Raw genomic sequence first — 21,398 nt, 5'->3', positions numbered from 1 at the left:
TGAATTACTCCCATCTTTATTTCCGTCAATTGTGCTGTTCTCTACCAAGCGTGGGGTTGGAGAAAATTCATCCGGCGGTCTGACCAACTATTGCTCCCCATTACTCTCCATAGCCGCCCGACCATATACTATCGTCTGAACTCCCTCGGCATAGGCTGCTGCTTGTTAGGATATACCATCTCCTAATCTTTACGTTTAATGGCCTCCCACCACCCTGGGCTTACTCAGGGCGGCCCAACCCTGATCCCGTCAGGAGTTCAGCCGGTCCCGGTGCAGACGTCTATAACCCAGCGTGGAGCCCCAGATCCCATAGCAGGCAGCTCCAACAGCATGCAGGAGAGTGCACCGGTCGATTCTGGAACCGCAGCTGGTGCCCAGCCTACACCGATGTCCCCCCTGAAACCAGCCTCATCGAAGGATACGCCATCACCAAATCCAGTGGCATCCACCAAGCCTAACGACCACCCGGATTTAAACTTATCAGGAAGGATAATAAGTGCAGCACTCTGTATTCCTTATAAACTACAATTACAGCACGAGGGAGAATGGGTATGAACGTCTATTTTTGCCATAAAATGGGAATATGTTGCTGACCCTGAATATAGGAACTCAAACCCCGTTCAGGAACTGCCGCACTATTCGACTCGTTTGCGATCCTAGCATCCGCTGAGTCGCACTGGTCTCATACTCTTGTTGGTTGGACTGGTGAGGTAGAACAGCAACCACCAGCGGACTCCCTGTCACAGCACCTTCTAAAGGATGGGACTGCCTCCTCGGCTAACAAGGCGTGGGGTCCGATCCCCGTCAACTCATCTCAAAAGATACAGCAGCCGCCCATGGAAGGCATCTGTGTGACCGCCGATGACCGTGCTCGTCTCGAAAGTCAGGTCTCTTCGAGCAAATTCGGTCACATACTACCTGTCTGGTTGAGCGATAAACTCGAATCCCCAGATCAGGAAATACATCTAAAAGATCAGAGTCGCTGGCGCCGTTATGCAGAACGAGAAATATACCCACTGTTTCATTATAAACAGCACGGCCCAACAGACGGACGCTCAGAGCGACGATGGTGGCAGGACTATCAGCGCCTCAACAGTCTATTTGCGGATCGAATTCTAGAAACCTACAAACCCGGAGACATCGTTTGGATCCATGATTATCATTTACTATTGCTTCCAAATATCCTCCGCCAAAGGGTTCCAAATATCTATATCGGCTTCTTTCTCCATGTTCCCTTCCCGAGCAGCGAATTCCTACGCTGTCTTTCCAAAAGAAGGGACATTCTCACTGGTGTCCTTGGCGCGAACATGGTCGGGTTCCAATCGGTCACCTATTCTCGCCATTTTACCTCCTGTTGCACGCGCATCCTAGGTTTTAGTTCAACAAATGATGGCATCGATGCTTACGGGGCCCATGTGGCAGTTGACGTTTTCCCCATCGGCATCGACGTCCAGGCAGTTCGAAAATTAGCATACGGAGACCCAAACATCGAAAACACTATTGCCAATATCAAGAAAATATATCCCAACAAGCAGATAATCGTTGGCCGAGATCGATTAGACTCCGTTCGAGGAGTGACACAGAAGTTAATGGCATTTGAGATGTTTTTGGAACGCTATCCACAGTGGCGTGGAGAGGTGGTTCTTATTCAAGTTACCAGCCCAACAAGCATGGAAGAAGAGAAGGTGGAACCTGATAATAAACTATCCAGTCAGGTATCTCAGCTGGTCTCATCCATAAATGGGCGCTTCGGCTCGATCAGCTTCTCTCCCGTTCAGTACTACCCTCAGTACCTCCCAAGACATGAATACTTCGCCCTCCTCCGAGCTGCGGATGTAGGTCTAATCACCAGTGTACGTGATGGCATGAATACTACCAGTCTCGAATATGTAGTCTGTCAACATGCCAACCAGGGCCCCCTGATCCTCTCCGAATTCTCTGGTACAGCAGGCATCCTCGAGGACGCCATTCATATCAACCCGTGGGATCTCACGGGCGTCGCCACTGCTATCAACGCAGCTCTCACCATGACCCCTGTGGCCAAGGCAAAGCAACAAGCAGCCCTCTATGAGCACGTCACCACTCACACAGTTGTACAGTGGTACGATGAATACCTCAAACGCCTCCTCGCAAACCTCTCTTCTTTTAACCAGTCCATGACCACGCCTGCGTTGGATAAACACAAACTTCTTTCTCAATACCGCTCTGCACGTCGCCGGCTGTTCATGTTTGACTATGACGGCACCCTAACGCCTATTGTTAAAGATCCACAGGCGGCCATCCCTTCAGACCGCGTTCTACGAACTCTCAAATCCCTCGCCGCCGACCCAAGAAATGCCGTCTGGATCATTTCTGGCCGCGACCAAAATTTCTTGGAGGAATGGATGGGCCACATTACCGAGCTTGGCCTCAGTGCAGAACATGGATGCTTCATTCGCAAGCCTCGAAGCGAGGAATGGGCCAACCTGGCCGAAAAATCAGACATGAGCTGGCAGGACGAGGTACTTGATATATTCCAGTACTACACGGAGCGCACACCTGGTGCCTTTATTGAGCGGAAGCGTGTGGCATTGACATGGCATTATCGCCCCGTCGACCCGGAGTATGGGGCGCACCAGGCAAAGGAGTGTAGGGCCGAATTGGAACGCGTAGTAGCGACTAAATGGCCTGTGGAAATCATGGAAGGCAAGGCGAACTTGGAAGTCCGGCCAGCCTTTGTTAATAAAGGAGCGATCGCTACAAGACTAGTTGATGAGTATGCGGGTGTTCACGGGCACGAGCCTGAATTCGTGCTCTGTCTTGGAGATGATTTTACTGATGAAGGTGAGAACAACCCAATTCATTTCATTCTCTAGCTTTCCTCCGTCCTGTTCACATCAACTAACTTGGTTAGATATGTTCCGCGCTCTAAAATCATCCGACCTACCTCTTGATCACGTTTTCTCTGTTACAATTGGTGCCAGCTCGAAACAGACCCAGGCTAGCTGGCATCTTCTCGAGCCTGCAGATGTCATTTCGACCGTTGCTCTGCTAAATAACAGCAAAGCCTCTGTTCTCAATGACACCCAAACCTCTTAACCGCATGCATGAACTACAGAATTATTTGCATCATCATCATATATTTCCTCTGGAGTTTTACTTGCTGCTTTGCATCCCTGCATTTGTTACTGCTGTGATTGGAGATATTGTGGTGGAGGCTCTTTTGCATGATATTTTTGTCATACGCGTTTAACCATTACAAGTCATTTCCTTGCCTATTTCTGGTTTGTATGTCCTCGTCCCTTACTAATTTTAATATCCATTCTATGGTATTATTACTAGACCTTTGCCTAGCACCTGCAATACTGCCTTTTTCTTTTTCTATATTAGCTATTGTGGTTACTTCTATTATTTTTTAGGTGGGTATGATGAACTGGATGATATGTCGATGTTGATGAGTATGAAATCTTGGACAATAGCTACTAGAACCAGATGTTGGTTTTAACAGAAGAATATCACCATTCTAGAATAACATGGAGAGGGGAGGTCTAAAGTCGCGAGTGTTATAACAATGCAAGCTAGCCAGTTCTATATGTTTATCTATAATTCTAGCCCTAGGAAGACCGTCTCGTCCAGCGGTGTCTCATAATACTTTTCGATATCGGTAAATCCCAGACTCCTATACAGCTCAATAGGCGCACGCATATGTCGGAGCGTATCTAGTTTCATTTCATTGTAGCCTCTATCCCGCGCTACTTGAAGGAGGGCCATGACTAAAGCTTTTCCGACGCCCATTCCTCGAGTAGAGGGAAGGACATATAATCGTTTCATTTCACAGTATCGCTTTTCACTGCTGGTGATGGTTTGGCTGACGGTGTTCGTATCTTTCGACGAGAAAATCCTGGGTATTAATGGTCTCATGCAGATACAACCTAGCACCTCTCCATCCCCGTCGACACCAGCGTTTGGTTGATCATCGATCGCAAGCAGTATCTCCCCCTCAGGAGGGGCATATTTACCCGGGAACGACGCTATCTCAGTGCTGAAATCTTGAAATGTCAAATCAATCCCGAGCGATATTGTGTAAGCTTGGATTAAAGTGACTGTAGCCTGGATATCCTTCGTTGATCGGGCAGGTCTGATGGTGAATGAACTGTTCTTGGATGTTATATTCGGCCGTGTTGGGCAGCCATCTGCGGAGATGATGTTCTGGTGCATGGTTATCAGCATAAACAGGTGGGTTTGCAGTTGATGAAGGGTTCAGCCACAGGCTCAAGCGTTGTCGACGGTATCTTTCCGCTCAGAGTCTGTCGGTCGACTCATACAATACTTGGTCTCTCAAAAGTCGTATCTTCGGCCCGATTTGTAAGAAGACGTGCCAAGAACCCCCACGTGGAAAATCCATGTTTTTTTTTCTATCCCTACCACGACGATAAGATCTAATCGCACGGGGAAGATCTGGAAGCTGGGGTCAGTATATATATAGAAGTTGTAGAGGAGAAACCCTCTCACACATCGAACCCTGATGGACCAGACCCAGCGTGCAGTAAAGAGCACAAAAGTACGTAAGTGGCACTTTTTAAAATACGGGTTTTCGGCCGTGAAATTCGAACTTGCCGGCGGCCTCCACCCGATTGGGCCATGGCTGCTCTCGGTGCTAAGATCTCTGCTCTGGTCGGTGTCTTTTCTCCCCTCCTATGTTTGCCTCTCAACTGTGCCGTTTGATCCGTTGACATCATTCAAAGGGCGTACATCTTATTTCCCGGGGCGGCAACGAGCGAGTGATAGACGCTGTTTCTGTAGGAGCACCGTCCAACAGCCAAGTAAACGGGCCGAAGGATGTGTCGTCTTAACCAAACATCTCACCTGCTGAGGCTTTTCCCGTCGACAAGGGTACCGGACTTGCGTGGGAGTTGGAAACTGTGGGTCGGTTAAACATGTTCGGACCCCATGGGTTGGAGAAGAAAAAGGCTGCTGTCGCCCCGGTACTGACTCAATGATGACAATTATTAATTATTTAATTTTTTTTTTTTCTTTGGAAGGGAAGGGCGTCCTTTCTCAGAGCTGTCGGCTTCGGTAAACAGGAACATATATATCTTGGACAGCGCAATCGTGGGATCGTCATCTGTGGTTGAAAATACCCCTCGATCTTATAATTATACCCTCAGATAGTGTCGTACGAATTCCTGTTAAGCGCCATTAGATATCACAGAATTCTTGTCCCAGGTTGGCAGGTATACTGATAATAACCCAAGCCGCTGCTCGTTAATGAGAACGATCAACCTCGATATATCATCTGTATTGACAGCACCTCATCAAGGGCGATGGGACATGCTGCAGACTCCTCCTTGGAGGAGAAAGACGCACACGACCTCGAAAAGGGGCCAGCGGCCACACCTCTCTCATCCGAGGTAGAAGATAATGGCTCCCAGCCTACATCTGGCTCATCTTCTGACCATGAAACCAACGATATCTCACAAATCTCCAAAGTACCTACCAATCGCATAGAAAAAATCGGCGTTCTCGAGAAAACCCTCTCGCTCGTACGAACACGAGAGTCCGGCATCGATCCTGGCCCTCCCCCAGATGGCGGCTACCAGGCCTGGCTCCAAGTCGCTCTTGCCCATCTTGTAATCTTCAATACATGGGGGTACATCAACGGATTCGGGGTCTTCCAGTCATATTACACAGAGGCCTTGCATCGCTCGCCCTCTGATATCTCCTGGATAGGCGGCACACAGATTTTTCTTCTTTTCTTCATTGGGACATTCTCTGGTCGAGCGACAGATGCAGGGTACTTCAAGGCCATCTGGTCCACTGGCGCTCTAATAATCATCTTTGCAATCTTCATGACTTCTCTTTGCACAACGTACTGGCAAACCTTTCTTGCCCAGGGCATTTGCATGGGTATAGGCAGCGGTCTCGTCTTTTGCCCTACCGTCGCCCTCCTAACAACTTACTTCGCCTCTCGTCGGTCCCTAGCAATTGCTATCACTGCATCCGGGAGCGCAACTGGAGGTATGGTCTTCCCTGTCGTTGTGCAGCAGCTGCTCCCAAAAATCGGGTTCGGATGGACGATGCGGGTCATCGGCCTCATAACTGCTGTAACATTGGCTCCTGGCTTTTTCTTCCTTCGTCAACGCATCCCGCCCCGTCGTACTGGCCCTTTCTTTGAACTCGAGGCTTTCCGCGAACCTACGTACTCACTGTACGCAATTGGCATGTTCCTCAACTTCTGGGCATTGTACATCGCCTTCTTCTATATCGGCAGTTTCAGCCGCAATGTGATTGGCTTATCGGAGTCCAACTCCATAAACCTGATTCTGATAATCAACGCGGTGGGGATAATAGGTCGACTGATACCGTGTTATATTTCAGACTGGAGGTCTGGTCCGTTCAACGCCCTTGTTCCATGCATGGTTGTCGCAGCAATAGCATTATTTGCGTGGATAGGCGTGAGGGGAGAACCCAGCTTATACGCCTTTTCCATCATTTATGGGTTCTTCGCAGCGGGTATACAGGCGTTGTTCCCCTCTGCCCTATCAAGTCTCACAACCGATCTGAAGAAAAGCGGCATCAGGTTTGGGATGACACTGAGCATCGTCAGCTTTTCATCTTTGACCGGCTCATCCATCGCAGGCGCGTTGATAGAGTTGAGAGGCGGCGACTATCTGTACGCGCAGCTCTTTGCAGGTGTATCCATGACCCTTGGCTTGGCTATCTTGATCCTATCCCGGTCGAAGGCTGTTGGATGGAATCTCATGGTAAGAGTATGAACATGGATCTTTTTCTTCTGTTGGACTTGAGCATCTTTCTTAATTTACAGGGAGAATAGCATACCTCTCTATGCCATTTGCTATACATGAGGCGTTTTCAGTGTTGATTTCGGGAAATTCTGGCAAGCATATAAAATTTCTTAAAGAACGCGGTAAATCTAGCTGGTTATGAATCGATAATTATTGTTATCCTTCATTTGCTGCATCCTATCAGTGTTGAAGGAAATGTTTGTTGTCATCAATTCGATCAGTGTAGTTGTAGTTGGATGGTTTCAGGAGAAGCCGGTCACGTGAACAACTTCCAACCCAGATTTGGTTCATTGAAAGGAATAATGGAGAATAACTATATTCACTCACAAACAGGCACAATGGTGAAGTTGAGAACGGGATTCCCCAGATCTGTTAAATTTACATGGGGTATTCATGTGGTTAATACACCTGGAATCATGCGTCACTGTCCAGAAAGGATGTTCCCAGGTAAGGTAAAAGGACTAACAAGCAATTATGAGTGGAGAGATGCTGTGTGAATAGGAGAAAAGAGGGGGAGACTACCAACTCTCTAGTGACTATAAGGAGCAGGGAATCACCCTAAGCTGGTCCCAGTTGACTATTAAAACCCCATCTAGAGCAAGAATTCTGGAGAGGAGAGCGAGTACGATGCAATGAACTCGGACGGCGATCGTCTAGATGACGAATAGCCTAAAGGAAAAAGCAGAGTGGCTAAGAGATAGAGGGCCATATGTTAGCTGCTTGTTGAAGGGTAGAAAAAACCCCATCGCGACCTCGAATAACTGGTGCTGTTCGGCAACTAGCTATTGACGAGATGCAGCAATTCATGGAGGTGACGAATAGCGACTTGAGCGAACCAAGAGATATATCACAAGTGTTGATGACGAGTGGCGTGGTAGCGGCTGAGTGAGAAATGCAGTCTACTACGGCCGATGCACCCATCAGTTCGACTACTACATTCAGCACGAGAGAGATTGCAAGCATTATAAAGGAGTATCGACACGCCTGCGCAGAGCTCAATCTGGACCCTCATGTCCCTAAACTGACCCTATGCTTGACACTGCAGGGAACCCCTAAGCTTCAGGACTCCCGACTTTGAATATAGTATCCTTTCCTCTCTTGCTTATCGTCCTCCAGTTCATATGACCCTGCCTCTGTTTCATAGGTCGAGGGTAGTTTTAGGTGGCTAGGTGACGCCCACTCCTATATCCCAGTCCCTGCTCTCATTTCGAAAGTAGCTTCTTGATACCCTCGCAGACATGAATATGATGTTCGAAATCGTCCGTCCACCAGGCCGTCTGTATCCGTTTCAGATGTAACCTCTCTTTCTCGGGATAGTCGACTGCGTCTCTGGGATAGGTTTGGAAGAACAGAGTCATTTCCAGGGCACAGCCCTTACACGGACGGGGATACACTGTTGTCTCAGTATTGAAGTTGATGGAAGGAAACGGGGTAGAAACGCGGTAGTTAAACTGCTCATAGGAGACTTCGGGCTTCTCAGATTGTGACTTTGGCGGGTAGGGTCGCCGGCCGGAGGTTTCACCGGCAGCATTCAAAGTCACCCAGTTCCAGTACTTCAGGAGATATTGGACATTCTGGCGGGTGAAGGAAGGCGTCACGAATCGCTCTATTTCCTGTTCGGATCCGTGCAGCCGGATACCAGCCTCTTGAGCTTCCGATAGGCTTACAATCCACGTTCGAGATTTATATTCACGCTCGCGGATGCCATATCTTCCTGGTGTCATCAGGACAGACGGCAGGTTACGAACAGCCTGGCTCGATAAACCAAAGCACTCTTTTGCAGCCGCGAGAGAAATAAGCTGGAGAGAATGGCCTGCCCGCAGACATAAGCGGCAGCATCGTTTCGCAAGAGAGATGAAGAGGAGATCGCCGGCATCACCGCAGCTGAAGCAGTATTTAGACTTCAGAGCTTTGAATAAGTCGGTAACGGAGAATTTGCAAAGCACCCTAGTAACTGCGAGTACTTGCAGTGTGGCAGGAACATACTTGATCAAGATCAAGTAGGGCCCGAAGAAATCGACAAGGTTCTTGATGCCAAAGCTCAACTGTCGCAGCAAATTTAAGGAGCAGATATCCAGATACGAGAATATGAGGAATAATAGCTCCAGTGGGAGCACGGAAAGTGACGGACCCAGGCTCAAGCTGCGTGCTGAAAATAGTGCACGCGGGATCATCTTGCTTTTGCAAACGAGGGTACTCTCTGAGAGGATCACAGCCGGCTTGGTGAGAGTGAGCCAGTCTTCGGGCCATTCAATAGGGGCGATCTTTTGCGCTGCTGGTGGCATTATGGCCTCGACTCTTGGGCAGCTCTAAAAAGAAAACAAGGCTAAAATGTTCATATTAGGCTCTGATTGCAGAACAGAATTGATTCCTCGGTGCTTACCTTGCTAGATGTGGAATTGAGCAGTGGAACGGTCACTCGGGACGGCGGAACTGATAGCGGGAGCTGTTCCAGGTCAGTCAGAATATCTGAATCGAGAGGCGGAATGAGGTAACTGCAGGCTCTATAGAGAATGGCATACCCAGAAAGAGATAGTGATAGGGGGAAACTGTCCTGATAACAGTGGGTTAATTCAAATCTGATTAAATGATCTGTCTAAAAGCAGAAAGGACAGAGGTTTACCTGGAAGTGCGAGCGAAGGACGTGGTAAAGAGAATAGTCTGGCATATGTGAAGGAAATGAAAGGACAGCCATATTCTTGTGTGTCCTTGGAAGAAACAGCATCGCCGTACAATTTAGTGCTAGTTACCATCTTTCTATCTGGCCCGGAAGGCAGCTCATAATAGGAGACAGAGGAAGAAGCTGACAGGGTCAATGTCCTGCATTGCATATCTCACATACATATTAACGGCTTTGTATAGAGTTGTATTGGGCTGTTTAAGATAGTCAAAGTGCAGTTAAAGCTGATTTATCTCATTATTCCATATAGTTATCCCTATACATTTGATTCTATAGCAGCCTATTACCAGGCGATATCTATCTCATGGTCTTCCATCATAAACAATCATACATCCTTATGCTTATCTCTTTTATATCTCTCTATCTATCTATCTCTTCTATATCATCTCTATATCATCTCTATATCATCTCTATATCATCTCTATCATCTCTATATCTATATCATCTCTATCTATATATATGCCCTGAGCAAACAGTGCAAACAGGCGGAGTGTTCACGTGACAGCCCCTCCAAAAGGGCTTTTGGCGGCGGAAAGAAAGCGTGACATACTACCTTTTTCTCTCTCCGTTGTCGACGTCTCCCTTGCTCTCTTCTTCTCTTATCCTGTTCGTCTCTCTGTTGCCAGCTCGTTGTTGCCCAAGTGCCCGCTGGCTGCTATCTGTTGTGTGTTTACCCGGCCCCGTGAGCTACAGTTGCAGCCGTCTCCTTAGATCGCAAACTCCTGGCTGACTCGAACGAAGGTTACGTTATTTTTTACTAGCATACCCCCCGCTTTAGGCACATATAATCTGCATACATCATGGCTCCCCGAGGCCGTGGAGGGAAGTTCAGCAAGCCAACTAGAGGAGGTAAGTTCTTACCTTTGCACGTATACAGTATAGATGCTGAGCCATTTGATATTTTCCCAGGCGGCAAGCATTTCAGCCGGGATCTGCAACCGTTGGATAAAGATGGAAACCCGATCGGAATGTGGAGGGTTCGTATCCCTAGTTATACACGGCCACGGCCATAAAGAAGCCAGAATCTCGATGGAGGGTGCCCGAGTGGATGTTTTGGAGAAAAAAATCATGCTGACGTACCGCAGGAGGACAAGCAGATAGAATCTTCCGAAGAAGAGGAGGAGGATGACTCTGAAGAAGAATCGGAAGCTGATGAGAATGGAGCCGGCGCTGGAGAAGGGGAGGAATTAACCCGTGAGCAACGCAAAGCCGCTGCCAAAGCTAGAAAAGAAGCCGCCATCCGTAAGAAACGACAAGTAGCAGCCGAGCCAGGAGACCTCCCTCCAAGTGATAGTGAAGAGGATGAAGACGATGAGGATATGCCAGCCAACCCAAACCACACCGCCAAAGCACGAAACCAGGCAGCTACTCTACCAACGGCCCCATCCGACGCCGCTGCTGCTCCAGCTGCCAAAAAGGGAGATGCCTCACAGCTTTCCCGCCGCGAGCGAGAGGCGGTTCAGGCGCAGCAGGCGCGTGAGAGATACCTCAAGCTACACTCCGAAGGCAAAACAGACGAAGCTCGTGCCGACCTAGCTCGTCTAGCCATCGTCAAAGAGCGTCGTGAAGCCGAAAAAGCCCGTAAGGAGGCGGAGAAGGAGGAGCGTGAGGAGCGTGAGCGCGAGAAGGCACAGGAACGAGATGCCAGAGAGGCAAAACTGCGGGCTGCTGCATTGGGACCTGCGGCAACTAAGAAGAAGGGGAAGAGCAAATAAGTCGTGGTCTCATTTCCAGCTTCCGCTTCAATTGCGGCATCGCCAGATGTCGTTTGTTTTCCCTTCTTGGTGGCGCATTTAAGCGTTGCGAGTGGCTGGTTGGATGCAATAGGCGGGCGTGTTGAGTCGGTGAGGGAGGCTGCACAATGGCTTGAATCCGGCTTGTCGCCATCTTGGGTTGACCGGCGGCAACACGATAAACATACGCTTCCAGAAATATATGATTTTAGGTTACATGAGTTCAATGACAATGATTTATATGCACACGAGAGTTGGTGGCTTGACTGTGCAGAACGTCCAGGGATCACCCAGGTAGGCACTATATTGGCATCTTCGTATAGAAACCTTCTCTATCTTTCCCCTGATGCGCATATTTCGTAAGTGAACCAGGGGTTACGGCTTCTCCCCCTCTCCTCCCCTCCCGTCCCGCTCCCTTGACTGCTTCTCGCCGTCTTCGTCTTCTCGTTCCCTCGTCTCTAGCGTTTGTCAAGAGCTTATCCCGGTTGACTACGTATAAAAGCCAAGTGGACGGAGCAAGGAATGTCACTTTGTAACCTCGTCCGACTTGGCGGTGGAGACAGCGAAGAAATTGAAGTATCCGTCCGCAACACGAGCCCATGTTCGTACGGATCGTCTACTTTGTTCCTAGGAGATCTTGGAGCTGCACATAATCTGGCTACGCCGTCCCTTTACTCCGTAGCTCGACTGTCTTTCGTGTTGATCCCATGTTTAATGGGAGGGTCCTTATGCAGGTGATATTTTCCCCCCTAAACAAAGAATCTAGAAGAAAAGTTTCGGATAGCCAAAAGTCTATAGTTGAGGTTGACACGGACTGTCTATTTCTATTCTGACATCGAATTTCCTACTTCCGATAAACCTTGTATCCAGGCATCCTAGTGCAGAGTATATTAATTAAAGCAGGATGGAAAAATAAAATAAAAACATTATGTGGAGTATTTCCGTAAGTATGTACAAAATGAGTTCCGGCCGAACAGGGCCAAACGAAGAATAAAAAAGATAGACACACAAAGCTCCACCTTTAGGCAGGAAAGACAAGCCCGTGAATTATAATATAGATATTTTTTTGGGGGATGCTTTTAATAGACGTATCTGAAGGCCAGGTTCTCCTTGTCGGTCAAGTTATCCCACTTCTTCTGCTCGATAGAGGGAGACTGGGATAGAGCAGCACCCTCGGCGACAGGCAGGGTTTCCGAGTTTTGGGCAGCACGCTTGTCCCTACGCTTGTTCTCCCAGACATAGTACAAGAATAGGACGAATGCGATAACAGCTCCAGAGGCCTGGGTAGCCAAAACGGCAATCTTTGCCGGAATATATTGCGGTGCATCCTTGGCCTGGAAGGTCTGTGGACCGATGATATTTCCGATACTGAAGCTGGCAGTGACTAGGGAAGCGCTGACGGCACGCTTAGTGCTGCCGGCAACGTTAGAGGAGAGCCACTGGTAGATAACGATGAGGGTGGGAACGATAGAGTTGACTAGGTAAATGCCGGCAAGGAGGGCGCCTTGGTTGGTCTGTGGTGCGAATGAGAGCAGAGCACCGCCTAGGATGCCTGGAATACAGCATGCAATGATACCGATGAAGCGGAACATCTTGTAGCGGATAGCGAAGCCAATTACGATTGTACTGATGATGGAAACAGCGCCACCAGGCATATTGAGAAGAGCGGACCTAGTTGGAGAGTAGCCGAAGTTTCTGATCAGAGTAGCAGAGTAGGTTGTCACAACTCCACTTGATACAGAGATCTAAATGTCATTGTTAGATAGTGGCCAAAAAAGAAAAAAAACTAGAGTGTAAGAAGGCTCCTTACCAGGACAGTGATCAGGGTCATGAGCCACAATTGAACATCGGTCAAGATCTCCAGGATATGGGAAAACTTGAAGCTGGTGTTGATCACACCGGTCTGGTTGAAGGAGACATGCTTGAGCAGCTGTGCCTTCTCCTTCTCGGTCAGGAAGGGCGCCTTCATTGGGCTATCTGGGATGATAAAGTACGTGGCAATGCCGGCAAGACAGGTAACGGCACCGAGGACGACGAACATGGCCTTCCAGCCGGTGAATTCCGGGTTCTTGACATGCTGGAAGCCAAAGGACACCAGGCCGCCAATAATCTGTCCGAGACCAAGGCCGGAGTACCAGATGCAAAACCGGGGAGCTTGCTCGGACTTGGTGTACCATTGGCTGCTAATCAGAACCAGACAAGGCGCGATGGCGGCCTCGAAGATGCCCAAGAAGATTCGGGCAGCTAGAAGCGTGTTGTAGTCGCGAGCTGCCGCAGTACAGGCAGTCGAGATGCCCCAGAGGGTGACGTTGAGCGCCAGCCATTTGGGCGCAGAGACCTTGTTCAGGATGTATCCTGGGAGCACCGTATTAGCGAATTGATCCTTGCGCGCGCAGAATAGAGACTATACCTGTCGGAATTTCGGCAATGAGGTAGGCGATGAAGAATGCAGTCGCAGCATTTGAGAAGTTGTTCCCCTTGAGCTTGAGGTCCTTGTTCAAACCCATAACGGCAGCGTACTAAGGCCCTGTTAATTTCCGAAACAACAACGACAACACTATATCAAACCCCGCGGGGAGGGAAGAGAAATGGATAGATCATGAACTTACATTGAGAGAGACCTTGTCAATGAATTGCATGGTATAGCAGACAAACATGATCGGGATAATGTACAAGTCCACCTTCCACCGGATCTTCTTGAGGTCTTCCGCGGTGGCCTCCTCGCCATCGCTGGTCTCTCCGTACGTCTGGAGGAACTGATACGCCTGGTCCAGGTCGCGAGGAGTGCCGGTCGACGTTGGAGCCTCCTTATCCATAGCCATCTTCTGGTCGATGGGTGACTTTTCTGAAGCTTCTGACGCCATGGTCAAAACAGCTCGACTCGCAAGTTTACTCGACTTGAACGCCCTGCGGTTTCGACGAGTGAAATTCAGGTGTGCTCACTGGAGAAAGCAAGGGAAAGAAAAAGTGAACGAGATGAAAGGAAATGCAAGAGTCCATAAACGTGGTTTTGTTTGCTTTTTTCTTCCCTGCTGCTGTTTGCGCCCCCCGGGTGGCATCAAACGGAACTCGTCCTTTTCACGGCGATGGGGACCGGAGAAAAATGATGTTTCAATAAGCCTGCAGCAAAGCCCTGGCCTGGGATACTGTCCAGAGCTCCCGTGTTATCATATCGACAATCCCTGCCATAAATCGAGTGCACGGCGCCATATCCGGCAGATGATAGGATACCTGCTCCTGCGTCCTCTAGTACGTGCATGGAGGGTTGCATCTTGAGGGGGGGCCCAGGATGCGCTAGGCATGCCCTTAGGGGCCTTCGGGCTCCGTAGCGCATCCCCTAGCGCGCCCCTAACTTGCCACTGATGGCCCCTACTGGTCCCTACAGGCCCCTAAGCATGCCTATAACTCTATCCTTAAGCACGCCTAGAGGCTCCAAGGGCTGCCCCCCCAAGCATCCACTGAAGAGCCCCGAGAGATCCCCAGGCACGCCGACCGTCCCCGCCGGGCCACCTTCTCGTCTCCCGCCCTCGACAACCTTGGCAACCTTGACAGGCCTTGACAACCTTGACTCAGGTCCATCCATGCTTGTCCGGACCACTGTCCGTTCTGTCTCTTCCCTACACGTGTTAGTGCGCTCTCTCGAGGAGCATATTATCTTATACGGGTCAGAAATCATATCCTGAGGCCTTCCAGTTATGGATACGATGTGAGGGCGCCTAGAGCTCTAGCCCGAGTCCGCCTCCTCGATGATGGCGTTCTTGGTAAACAGGCCTCGAGCCTTCGTCCTTGCGCATAACTGAACTGTATACGGAGTATATATTTATACATTATACATTTTTACCGTACAGTTACAACTAGCCAGGTTTATCTCCAGGGCACGGTCGAGCTGCTCTTCACATCCGAGTCCCAGGGTTAAAGCTTGTGTTGTTGATGCATCCGCTCGCTTAACACTGAAGTACCGACATCATGCTCCTGTCCGTCCATACTACTATACCGATGGGTTAAACAAATGTAACATTCTCCTGGTCGAGACGGTGGAGTGCGGTGTCAGAGAGCAAACATTGTTTCTCGGTACATATCTACTGCAATCAAGCGACAGCTAGTCACCTTCGGCACTTTCTGCTCCGTTTGTCGAGGGGACTGGTGATGTCTGCAGAGACCCGGGGAAACGCTGGATGGCTGCTGATCTGCCCATTTTTAGGACACGGTTGGCTTGGGATCCCTCGTATGAGGATGCAGATACACGCCAAAAGCCCATCTGCAAACTTTCTTGACCTCTGGCGACGAGCATCAGTCAGCCTATCGAACGATTTCCTGTATGATTAGCTAAAGCCACCGGGCGGATTTGCAATTCGCACACTTTCCCATCAGATCCTGGCCCCTAGCTTTCTTGCAAAGCTTCGTTAAGCCAGCTGCCAATGCTAACAATTTGCTTTTTTTTGTGGAATTCATTCCAGGGCTCAAGGCAGTATGGCCCACGGCAGTGAAGTACAAATATTATGGTCTGCAGGTCCCAGTCCTGCACCTCATTGCTCTAGACTGTCGTTGCTCGACTTTATACTGACCCTTATCGCCTGATCAATTTATACTATATATTCTATCAACCGGGTCAACGCAGAAGTCAGACAACTAGAAATTTGGTGTGACCAGCAGGAAACGGCGTGATGCAGTGGGTGTACCATGCGACGCCGGAAGTCAATGCGATTTCGCAGTACCCGACTATCCTCGCAGTATGCATTTCGCTATCCTTTATCATGACGCTGGTGGTTTGCCTCCGAGTTTGGGTTCGCTTGGTCCTAAAAAAGAGCTTTGGAGTTGACGATGCGGTTATCGTGTCCTCGGCGGTATGTATATTCCATTTTTCCTCTACATATATCTCTATGCTAATATCCGGATCTTCAGGTATGTGGCATCATATACAGTGCGTTATGCATTACTCAGTCCCGCCTGGGTCTCGGTCTTCCCTTGAAACTACGGCCCAAAGAGAATCTAAACACCTATGCTACGGTACGTACCTGGTATTCTGGGTTGGCTATAGTTTTCGGTTCTAAACGAAACATGCTTTGTCGTGTAGGTTAACTTCGCCGGTCGTCCATTCTACATGGCTGGCATTACTGGATTCAAAGTAGCCCTCTGCATCGCCTATCTACGCATTATCCGACATAGTTCTGAGAAATCCTACCGCCATGTCGTCTGGGGTATCATGGTATTCACCGTCGTCTCGCACCTTGCGGGGACGCTCGTCCTCTTCTTCCAATGTACACCCGTCCACAAGTCATGGCGACCAAAGACACCAGGGACCTGCTTGCCAAACGACGCAGTTTTCTACTCTCTCGCCGCAGTATCGATCTTCTGCGACCTTATTGTCTTTTTGACCCCAATCCCGCTGTGGATGAAAGTACGCATCAGCCTACCGCGAAAACTAGGGTTGATGGCTGTTTTCCTGCTTGGGCTGTTCACAACTGCCTGCTCGGTCATGCGTGTGGTTCAGATTGAGATTATCGCAAAGGACGGGAATTCTACCATGCTCATTCTATGGGGTACCATCGAGCTGAACGTTGGCGTAAGTTAATACCATCACCACCACGCTAGAACAAGAGACTAACCCTCCTACTAGATCGCCATCACCTGTTTCCCTACCCTCATCCCACTCCTGACCTTCGTCCGATCTAAAACATCCAAGGGAGGACCCCTCCAGTACCCCCACAGCACCACCGACGGTCGCAGTGCCGGCACTTCTGTCAAACTTCGATCAGTGGGCATGCACTCGTCCACTATGCGATCTCAGACTATCCCAACTAGCACAAACAACCGGACAAAGTCAGACAGTTTCAGCTCTCTCGAGGCGATCCTGCCGGTCGACAGCAAGGGGAAGCCGGTAGGTAGAGACGATGTGGAGTCTCTCAGGGGGGGAGGCGAGAGAGGCTCCGAAAGCCATATCCCAGGCCAGATCACAAAAACGGTCCAGGTGGAGATCACTCGAACGGACAACAATCACGATCAAGAGCAGAGTTGGCTTCATTAATGCTGACTTTTCTCTTTTTGCGACGTCTCTTTTACCGTTCGTATAAAAAGGTTCGGCGATCATTTTTCTTTCATCTGGATCTCCTCCACGCAGCACATATAATGTCCGTTCATGGCAGCAATGTCTTTCTTCCATTCTTGTACATAGATATACCCTGTATATATTATTGATGATTTTTTTTCTTCTTCCCCACCTCTCAAGTCCCCGGCAACATCGTCCGTCAACAGCTTATACTTGGCTCCAAGAAATTGCCCTTAACTAGTTCATGCTCAGGCCCAACTCTGTTGAAAAAAAAAACACAAGCAAGAGATCCGCAATCTCCACCGACTGGCCGGCTTTGTGGAGTAGCATATTCCTTATACGCAGGTGCAATGCTACATAAACCACAAATAATAAAAAGTTACGTGCTTAATGATGCACAGCTTACGAGGTCGTGCTGCGAAGCTATTTTCAGCAACATACCATGGTCCCCCCTCGGTAGAAGACGATCAGGAGAACAGTTAGCAGAGTCACATCGCTATCGCAGATGATGAAACGTAACTATCGCACAACATCGAGAGTTAGCCGGACTTGTCGCAAGTCCTGCGAAAGTGCAAACTCACGCGCGATTCTCTGCATGTGCCAGGAACTGCCGGATGCCAGCCGAACCCCTGGCCTTAACATAGATATACCAGCGGGCTCCTCAGGGGTATCATCTACTAATTATCGCCGACATCCCAGTCGCTCGGCGATAATTACTCGAGATTCCCTACCCATCCGAGCTCGTGATTCACCATGGAGGCGGTGGACGGCGGTTGGCGCCGATCTGGTCGCTTCGTATTCCCACGAACACATTATAGCGCCATGGTTGACCTTTTCCAAAACAGTTTAAAGATCTTGTGGAGTTTAAAGGGCATCTTCTTTTCTCAAGAAAACACCGGCGAGTTTCGAGAAACAAGTCCATCGAAAATGGTGCCTCAGTCGCCTCACGTCCTGATTATTGGTGCCGGCATCACAGGCCTCGTTCTCGCTCAGGGACTACGTAAACACGGCATTCCATTTACTATCTTTGAACGAGATCCCGATCCCCTTCACCGCGGCAAAGGATGGGGCCTAACGATCCACTGGTCCCTTGATGCTTTTCTGCAACTCTTACCCGAGCATTTGATCGATCGGTTGCCGGAGGCTTACGTTGACCCTGAGGCTGTTGCAAAGGGGGAGAACGGGAATTTCCTCTTTTTCGACCTGAGAACTGGAGAGACCAAGTGGAAGGTTCCTCCGGCAAAGAGACTGAGGGTGTCGAGAGAGCGGCTGCGAAGATTGTTGATGGATGGGATTGATGTTAAGGTGAGAGATCTAACTTGCTATTCCTTAGTTAACAAAATACGAACTTGTTGCTAACACCTATTTATTAGTGGAATAAATGCATTTCCAGCATCACTCGGGTATCAGGAACGGCTGTTCGCTGTCAGTTTACAGACAACTCTACTGCAGAAGGGACCCTACTGGTAGGCTGTGATGGTTCTCGTTCGAAGACACGCTCGTTGCTCTGTTCATATACAACAAATGGACCACCAACCAGCTGTGAGAATCACCAGCTTCCAGTCCGTCTGCTGGGAGCCAGTGCTGCATTGCCTTCTCAGATTGCTCTTAAAATGAGGGCCTTGGATCCGTTCTTTCTACAGGCTGGCGACCCAGCCACCAATAATTTTTTCTGGTTTTCATTCCTTGATACCCCGGCTAACAATGACCGTAAGGATCGCGATACATACGAGTGCCAGATTTTGATCAGCTGGCCGTATCGTAAGGAATGGCCTAAAAATATAGAGATGCCAACTGAAAATGTTGGCAGACTGCAGCTTATGCGCTCGTTAGCCGACGGGTGGGTTGAACCATTTCGTGAGGTTGTGCAGAGCATGCCGGAGGGAACTGAACCCAAGGTCATATCCTTGGAAGACTGGCCGACGCCGCCAAAGGGGTCATGGAGCAACCTAGATGGCACAGCAACCCTAGTTGGAGACGCAGCCCATACAATGACGATGTGTGAGTATCTGTCTTCTTTTTCCTGCGTGACCTTAGAGCCCTGTGACTGACCATTTGCTTGTTCACCAGTCCGTGGCGAGGCGGGGAATCACGGCATCCTCGACGTCTCAAATTTAGTAGCCGCGCTGCTTCCGGTATTGAAGACGCCGCCAGACACTCATGGGAAGACGCAAAAAGAAGTCATTAACGAGTATGAGGAGGAGATGATATCTCGTACCAGGCCGGCAGTTCTGAGAAGCCGCAAAGCATGCCTTGATGCCCATGACTATTCATCAATAACTGCAGACTCCCCGCTAGTCGCACGCAGGGGTACATTTGAAGATGATGATCTAGAGCACCTCCTTGAATAGTTAAATAGAGAGATATACTATAAAAGGGATTTCTGCAGCATACACCCAGGTTAGATGTCAGGTTTATCGCTACCTTGGTTATTGTATACTTTGTTGTATACCTTGTCAAAGTGTAAACTATTAAAGCATAGAGTCCATCTTGATCGGGCTATGGCCCTGTAAAGTGCCGCAATATGAGCTGCGGGATGGCTACCTGGTTGCGCACTTTAATCAAAGATACTTCGGCCTTTTTAGAAACAGAACCAGGGAGCTCGCCAAGGCGTATAAATAGATTGTAGCCTTTCTCGGGAGTCGGGGCTCCGCGGAATTGACTTCATTCGTTGGTTATTAAGATTTCGACTGCTCACACGACCCCCTCTTATTTTCGTTCGAACTTGGCTTTCTTTTTCTAGGTTGTCCGTCCATATTACGTATCATTGTCAATGCGGAGTTCCAGCCAGTAGGATGTGTGATCTATCATAATCACGATGGCCAAAACTCCGAGCTTATTAGGTCCTCGAGCACCACTGATTATCAATTCTATGAGTCGTATATGTACCCCATAAACGGCTTGCCCATCATTTGTATGATCAGACGCATAGATGCAAGTTCAACGTTCCTAACGAGTGGAGCGAAATAGTTAGGGACGATCTGTGGAGTAGCAACCACGCTTTCTGCTCAGGGTATCTCCGAGTTTCTCGCCTTGAAGAAACGTTCCTTTTTGGAGGGCCCCCTGGAATAGCGGAAAAGTGTTAATCATACAGTCACCATGATGAGTAAAACACATAGGTGTAACACCTAGTCGTTCTTGGACGGAAACAGTTTAGGGATCCACGTAACGCCACCCAACAACAGCGAAGCGGGGTTGCGGTTCGCGACCCATTCAAAAACCAACTGCTCCGCGATGTAGGATTGATTATAAGCCGCTTTTATGTCAACGGCGGTCTAAGTCCAAATTGTCTGCAAGAACCCCGTACCATGGTTACCTAATTTGGTAGGAAGGCACGTGCCGACGGGCCGGTCCTTCCAAGTTTAAGCTTAATTTTCTTAAAGTTTAATTTCTTCCTTTAAAATGGCGCTTGAGGGGAATTTCTATCAAACAGCAATACACTCGTATGTGCTAGTCTGTCGTCCTTTAGAAGCCTCCTCTACCGAGTTGAAAGGCGATGCCACTTCTATGCGGCTCATGGTGAAGACTACTAGAACAAGCCCAAACACTGAGCCCATTGAGAGAAAGTCGGCGCTATAGGCCTAGCATAAATAATGATATGATATATTTACAAGAACAAATTTCGAATATGGTAGAGTGGAATTAAAGGGCTCAAAGGAAAAGGGGAGGTGGTATTTTGCTTTTAAATGGAGTGGGTATGCGTTGTGAATATGATATCCGTTTCGAGGGAGCCGGAAGTGGTAAAGATATTGATAGCCATCAAAATCATTAGGGAGATGATATCGGGGGTTCGCAGTAAATCAAGCTAACAGAGAAGCCTCAGAGCATCCGTAAAGAGAAGTTTTGCATACAACTGATGAAACCCGTTTAAGATCGCGGGAATGCGTGACGGGCCGCCACTAGGATTGCAATGAAAATGTGAAAGGCGAAATTCTATCACACCGTCACTATCGCTCCCCCGACCTCCCTGGTCTGACTGGTCGGTAACGGAATGGTCATTAGACGTAATTGAGACGTCTGCTGAACTCTGTCGATGAACAGATAGCCGATGGCATCCGGCAAACCCGCCGCTCCCAAATCCAATATCAATATACGAATAGTTTTCCCCTATGGGTTGTGCTTCTGTGGCTGGCAGCATGGCTGGCGTTGAGTTC

General features: G+C 49.0%; 8 protein-coding genes across 8 annotated transcripts; 5 read left to right on the top strand and 3 right to left on the bottom strand.

The window, feature by feature from the left end:
- Positions 1-198: 198 nt before the first annotated feature.
- On the top strand, positions 199-3,078 carry GIQ15_06872 (trehalose-phosphatase; the record flags this gene model as incomplete). Its single annotated transcript, XM_033554289.1, has 3 exons — positions 199-549; positions 606-2,823; positions 2,894-3,078. 3 exons carry the CDS (start codon positions 199-201, stop codon positions 3,076-3,078), a joined length of 2,754 nt encoding a protein of 917 aa, XP_033403804.1.
- Positions 3,079-3,579: 501 nt separating this feature from the next.
- GIQ15_06871 (uncharacterized protein) lies at positions 3,580-4,197 on the bottom strand (the record flags this gene model as incomplete). The annotated part of the gene is made up of 1 exon (XM_033554288.1): positions 3,580-4,197. One exon carries the CDS (start codon positions 4,195-4,197, stop codon positions 3,580-3,582), a length of 618 nt encoding a protein of 205 aa, XP_033403803.1.
- Positions 4,198-5,303: 1,106 nt separating this feature from the next.
- Positions 5,304-6,755, top strand: GIQ15_06870 (uncharacterized protein; the record flags this gene model as incomplete). Its single annotated transcript, XM_033554287.1, has 1 exon — positions 5,304-6,755. The coding sequence occupies one exon, from the start codon at positions 5,304-5,306 to the stop codon at positions 6,753-6,755; it is 1,452 nt and encodes a 483-aa protein (XP_033403802.1).
- Positions 6,756-7,987: 1,232 nt separating this feature from the next.
- GIQ15_06869 (uncharacterized protein) lies at positions 7,988-9,070 on the bottom strand (the record flags this gene model as incomplete). Its single annotated transcript, XM_033554286.1, has 1 exon — positions 7,988-9,070. One exon carries the CDS (start codon positions 9,068-9,070, stop codon positions 7,988-7,990), a length of 1,083 nt encoding a protein of 360 aa, XP_033403801.1.
- A 1,195-nt stretch (positions 9,071-10,265) lies between these two features.
- Positions 10,266-11,180, top strand: GIQ15_06868 (uncharacterized protein; the record flags this gene model as incomplete). The annotated part of the gene is made up of 3 exons (XM_033554285.1): positions 10,266-10,314; positions 10,375-10,442; positions 10,551-11,180. The coding sequence occupies 3 exons, from the start codon at positions 10,266-10,268 to the stop codon at positions 11,178-11,180; spliced, it is 747 nt and encodes a 248-aa protein (XP_033403800.1).
- A 1,097-nt stretch (positions 11,181-12,277) lies between these two features.
- On the bottom strand, positions 12,278-14,062 carry GIQ15_06867 (allantoate permease; the record flags this gene model as incomplete). Its single annotated transcript, XM_033554284.1, has 4 exons — positions 12,278-12,943; positions 13,009-13,553; positions 13,609-13,717; positions 13,808-14,062. 4 exons carry the CDS (start codon positions 14,060-14,062, stop codon positions 12,278-12,280), a joined length of 1,575 nt encoding a protein of 524 aa, XP_033403799.1.
- Positions 14,063-15,862: 1,800 nt separating this feature from the next.
- GIQ15_06866 (putative Integral membrane protein Pth11-like) lies at positions 15,863-17,223 on the top strand (the record flags this gene model as incomplete). Its single annotated transcript, XM_033554283.1, has 4 exons — positions 15,863-16,042; positions 16,101-16,205; positions 16,273-16,761; positions 16,816-17,223. 4 exons carry the CDS (start codon positions 15,863-15,865, stop codon positions 17,221-17,223), a joined length of 1,182 nt encoding a protein of 393 aa, XP_033403798.1.
- A 774-nt stretch (positions 17,224-17,997) lies between these two features.
- Positions 17,998-19,595, top strand: GIQ15_06865 (FAD binding domain-containing protein; the record flags this gene model as incomplete). Its single annotated transcript, XM_033554282.1, has 4 exons — positions 17,998-18,549; positions 18,618-18,710; positions 18,801-19,245; positions 19,315-19,595. 4 exons carry the CDS (start codon positions 17,998-18,000, stop codon positions 19,593-19,595), a joined length of 1,371 nt encoding a protein of 456 aa, XP_033403797.1.
- Between the last annotated feature and the right edge of the window lie 1,803 nt (positions 19,596-21,398).

The sequence above is a fragment of the Arthroderma uncinatum genome (genome assembly GCF_011692745.1).
Source record: "Arthroderma uncinatum strain CBS 119779 chromosome Unknown scaffold5, whole genome shotgun sequence".
Lineage (NCBI taxonomy): Eukaryota > Fungi > Ascomycota > Eurotiomycetes > Onygenales > Arthrodermataceae > Arthroderma > Arthroderma uncinatum.
Note: the sequence above shows the minus strand (reverse complement) of the source record. Positions and strands in the feature narration are given on the sequence as shown.